This window comes from Helobdella robusta, assembly GCF_000326865.2.
Source record: "Helobdella robusta unplaced genomic scaffold HELROscaffold_10, whole genome shotgun sequence".
Classification (NCBI taxonomy): domain Eukaryota; kingdom Metazoa; phylum Annelida; class Clitellata; order Rhynchobdellida; family Glossiphoniidae; genus Helobdella; species Helobdella robusta.
The window spans coordinates 2063839-2068838 of NW_008703571.1; the positions used below are offsets into that span (position 1 = coordinate 2063839).

General features: G+C 36.1%; 1 protein-coding gene across 1 annotated transcript in view; it reads right to left on the reverse strand.

The window, feature by feature from the left end:
• The window catches only part of HELRODRAFT_190044 (hypothetical protein), a gene marked incomplete at its 5' end in the record, with an annotated part of 20906 nt that overhangs the window by 4733 nt on the left and 11173 nt on the right, over positions 1 to 5000 (reverse strand). The window contains 11 exons of the mRNA XM_009011897.1: positions 387 to 482; positions 674 to 772; positions 1012 to 1168; positions 1461 to 1622; positions 1803 to 1882; positions 2024 to 2089; positions 2497 to 2567; positions 3034 to 3115; positions 3293 to 3397; positions 3704 to 3774; positions 4651 to 4676. Of these exons, the coding sequence (XP_009010145.1) occupies positions 387 to 482; positions 674 to 772; positions 1012 to 1168; positions 1461 to 1622; positions 1803 to 1882; positions 2024 to 2089; positions 2497 to 2567; positions 3034 to 3115; positions 3293 to 3397; positions 3704 to 3774; positions 4651 to 4676 (1015 nt within the window). The remainder of the gene's footprint in view (positions 1 to 386; positions 483 to 673; positions 773 to 1011; positions 1169 to 1460; positions 1623 to 1802; positions 1883 to 2023; positions 2090 to 2496; positions 2568 to 3033; positions 3116 to 3292; positions 3398 to 3703; positions 3775 to 4650; positions 4677 to 5000) is intronic.

Consider the following 5000-nt stretch of genomic DNA (forward strand, 5'->3'; position numbering starts at 1 on the left):
TTGTGTTGTATCAGGTTGTATTGTATTGTATTGTGTTGTATCAGCTTGTATTATATTGTGTTGTATCAGGTTGCATTGCATTGTATTGTGTTGTATCAGGTTGTATTGTATTGTATTGTGTTGTATCAGGTTGTATTGTATTGTATCGCATTGTATTTTATCAATTTGTATTGTATTAATTTGTATTATATTTTATTGTATGGTATTGTAATTTGATGTGTATGGTCTTTATCAAAACTATGAAATTTATTCATGATTATCATCATCATCATCATCACCATCATCATCATCATCATCATCATCATCATCATCATCATCATCATCATCATCATCATCATCATCATCATCATCATCATCATCATCATCATCATCATCATCATCATAACGAACGTTCGTTGGCCTTCTCCGGCAGCTCTGTTCGAGGCATACTGGGCTAACATGAGGGCTTGCTCCTCTGCACTGATGCTGTTTGCGTGCTGCATCTGCAATGTTGATTGACAGTCCATTCACTCTCACTCACTCACTCACTTGCTCACTCACTCGCTCGCTCAATCACTCACTCACTCACTCGTTCGTTCGTTCGTTCATTCGTTCATTTCATTATTTATACAGACGACGACAAACAAAATTAAAAAAAAAACCATTGACAGCAATCGCAACGACAAAACGAGACCTCAAAGATTGTCTCCTCACAGAAGTTGACGAAGCACTCCAGCTTGCCCTTATCGCCTTCCTCGTTCACGATGTTGTGCAGGAAAGTTCTTTTGGATTCCTGAAGTATTTTCAGAAACAGTTGGAAAAGTTTTCTAAATAATGGTCTCCTCTTACTCTAATTCATTCACGATTGCTTAAGATTCAAATATTAATTCTCTAAATAACAAAAAAGAAACAAACAATTCCCCTAATTGCGTTATTACATGAAGGTGTAGGAGAAATATCAACTCAAAAATTTTTTTTAATCCAAACGAAAGATTCGAAAAAGACACAATTGAACAAAAAACTCAAACACACCTTAATCTGCGGCTTCTCCCATTGGTCGATATGATCTTGCTTGATTTCGAAGTAAACTCTCTCTATCTTGCTGGCACTACCCATGATCTCGATGCGGCCCAGGTATGGTTCGAAGTAGTTGAGAACGCATTGAGCTTTCTCAAGGAAACGTTCAAGTCTGTGCGTGGATTTGTGTGGATTTGTGTGTGAGTAAGTATTTAAGGGTGTTTGTATTTGTTTGTTTGGTTGTGAATGTGTGAGCTTGTGTTTGTTTATGTGTGTCTGTTTGTGTGTGCTTGTTTGTGTAATGATTGAATGTAATGAGAATAATAAAAATGATTTTAAAAATCGAATGCATCGAATGCATTGATTGAATGACAATGATGATAAAATAGTACTAAATAATAACGAGAATTTATGTAAAACCGGACAACAAAAATAGAATAAAATGAAAAAAAATCGCGACTTACCTGGGGTCATTAGGTATATGTTCGGAAAGGTTAGTGAGTAAGACAGCCACGTTGAACCCAATGTCCTTAGCTGGTCCGTGAAATCTTCCGGTGAATTCGTTGAAATCTACCTTGCCGTCCTGATTGGCATCTATGCACATCATTACGTATTCTATTTCTTCTCTGAAGCGTGTGTGGTAGTTTTCGTTATGTGTGTGGTTTCGTTACACACATATATCACAACACACACACACATCACACACACATACAAACACATATAGACACATGCAAACACACACTAACTCACACACACACACACGCATGCAGACAGACAGACAGCCACATACATATATATCCACTCACTCAGTGTATATCTTCTGCAGCTCCAAGGCCCTTCTGAATTCCTTCGGAGTGACTATGCCGTCATTGTTCACGTCAATTTCCTGTTTCCAAGGTAAGAATTTTAAATATCCATCTCTCCCTCAATTCATCACTTCATACATCAATTCATTCCTCAATTCATCTATTCATTCACCAATTCATTCACCCACTTATCCATTCATCCATCTGTCCGTCCGCCTCACCATGAATCCTTCACTTCTCGTCAGGTCTTTCATTTTCAAGAAGATGTCGAAAAATTTGAGAATCAGCTGCAGACGAAGATTATAGAAGTTTTATAATAAGATCGATAATAATTATATTTAAAAAATATAAATAAAATATTATTTTTTTATTAATTCTTTCTCAAACAATTTTCAAAGCATCACCAACACCACACTTACACACACACACACACACACACACATACAAAAACACACAACAGCAGAACCAGGCGTTTAATATTAATGACAAAAACTGAGATAATATTACAGACGTTTATACATCATTTTGAACGGCTAAATATGATTATACTAAAGATTATTTCAACATCAGTTGAAATATCATTATTCAAATATCATTGTAGCTAAAAAAATAAATCATTATTTAAATATACAACAACAACATACAGCAAAGAGCAGAAAAAAACGAAAACCAAAAACACCAAATAAGTACGAACTTCAAAGTTTGCGGACGACTCAACTAACGTGTCGACCATCTGCTTTCCTATTGGTCCGTTCATCACGTTTCCTTGAAAATGAAAAAATAAAATTTAATAGTCGCATTTCGTTTATTATAAAAGTAGAAAATGTCATTAATTCAAAATAAGAGGAGTTGAAAATAAGCAAAATGAACAAATAAACAAAATACAAAACGATGCAGAAGACACTGAACAATTTTACTGAAGTAAATTGATTGATTGAATGATTGAATGATTGATTGAATGATTGATTGATTGATTGATTGATTGATTGATTGATTGATTGATTGATTGATTGATTGATTGATTGATTGATTGATTGATTGATTGATTGATTGATTGATTGATTGATTGATTGATTGATTGATTGATTGATTGATTGATTGATTGATTGATTGATTGATTGATCGATCGATTGATCGGTTGAAGATTAGCGAATTTCAAAATTTCAAGAAACCTAATAAAATTATTGCAAATGGCAGCCGCATTAAAATCCAACAAATGATGAACACGAACCTTCCAGCATGGATAGAAGCATAATCATCATGTCTTTTTGTAGTGTCATGAATTCACGTAGCAACTCGAATTGTTCCGGATCCTGAGAGTATCATCATCATCGTCATCATCATCGTCATCATCATCATCTTCATCGTCATCATCATCGTCATCATCTTCATCGTCATCATTATCGTCATCATCTACATCGTCGTCATCATCATCGTCGTCGTCATCATCATCGTTGTCGTCATCATCATCATCGTCATCATAATCTTACCCTGGATAATTTATCTTGCATGTGAGCGAATATGAAAAGAAAGCCACCGACGGCATCCCACAGCCTACTGTGCGCCAGTGCCAACTGGTTGCCCTGGCATGGGCCCTACGTAAATTAACATAAATTTTAAATAAATTGCATAATTTACATAAATTTTACCACGCAGGAATTCAAAAACCATTAAAAAATATAAATTTAGCAGCTTGATATCTTGTTAGAAAGGTAGCAGCATTACTTTGCAGAATATCATACGATAGGTTACAAATATTTAAATATCAATCTACCAGCGATCAAGACGAAGAAAGAATCTTAGGTAGATAACAACAGCAAAATATAAGATTATCACCAGATATGCAAAAAAAAATACAAACACCACAAAAACAGCAAACGAACAGTCGGACCAATGCGAACCTGAATATACTCGGATATGCTGTTGAAGACTTGCGATGCGACACTGATGGCTCTGATGAAACTTTCTTTGCCTGCCGTGTCAATGATATCCTTGCTCACATAGTGCCAGTAGAAGTCCATGATTGATTCCTGAGTTGGTTGATTGATTGGTTAGTTAATTGGTTAAATAATTAATTAATTATTCAATTAACTGGCTGGCAGGAAAGTTGGTTAAAGGTTAGAAGGTTAAAGGTTTCTCTCTCTTTTTTGCGTTTGCTTCAGAGGTTTCAACGACAAACACACACAGCGTATATGAATACGCGTGCAAACCACGCATCATACACATTGCATATGATAGGCGGGGATCTCTTTGTATTCGAACCCAGTCAATGCAATAGCAAGACCAGGCGCCTTTAACCATTGAGCCATCACGCCGATTTAAATACCGGTTAATTAGATACAATTTAATTAGTTGGTTGGCCGGTTGGTTGATTGGTCACTGGTAAAAATGTTAGACTGCTGGCTGATCAAATGGTTCGTTGATTGGTTGAATGGTTGGTTTGTTAATTAATTAGTCCAATGATTGGTCAGTTATTTGATTGATCGTTTAGTTAGAATTGGTGATGATATATTTAAGAAAATGTCCAGATAATAAAATAAACGTGTTTCACTATTTAATTAATCAACGGATAAAAATTGATTGGTTGAATCTTTATCATCTTCATCATCATCATCTCCATCATCACCTCCATCATCATCTTCATCATCATCTTCCTCATCCTCTTCGTCATCATCTCCACCATCATCATCTCCCTCATCATCTCCATCATCATCTCCATCATCATCTTCATCATCATTTTCATCATAATCCTTCCCATCATCTTCCCCATCAGCCACACCATCACCTGCAGTCTAAGTAGATAGTCGACGGTGCATATGATGATGTTGACGGTTGACGTGTTGCCTACCTGCGCCCTCAAGTAATTTTGAAAGTCTGCCATTCGAAGTCGGTGCGGGCGAGGCGTTCGTTAATGAAATTGCGGTAAAAATGTTTCAACGTGCAACTTTCATTGAAAGTTTTTTAGCCATTTTTATTGATTACACATTAGGTTCATTTTATGATGCAAATAATTGTATATTTTTCGATGTATCATAAAGACGAAAATACAACAATCAAGCAAGCAAGCTGACAAACCAATCAAACAACCGACCAACCACCCAACCATCCAACTAACCAACCGTCCAACTAGCCAACCATCCAACTAGCCAACCATCCAACTAACCAACCATCCAACTAACCAACCATCCAACTAACCAA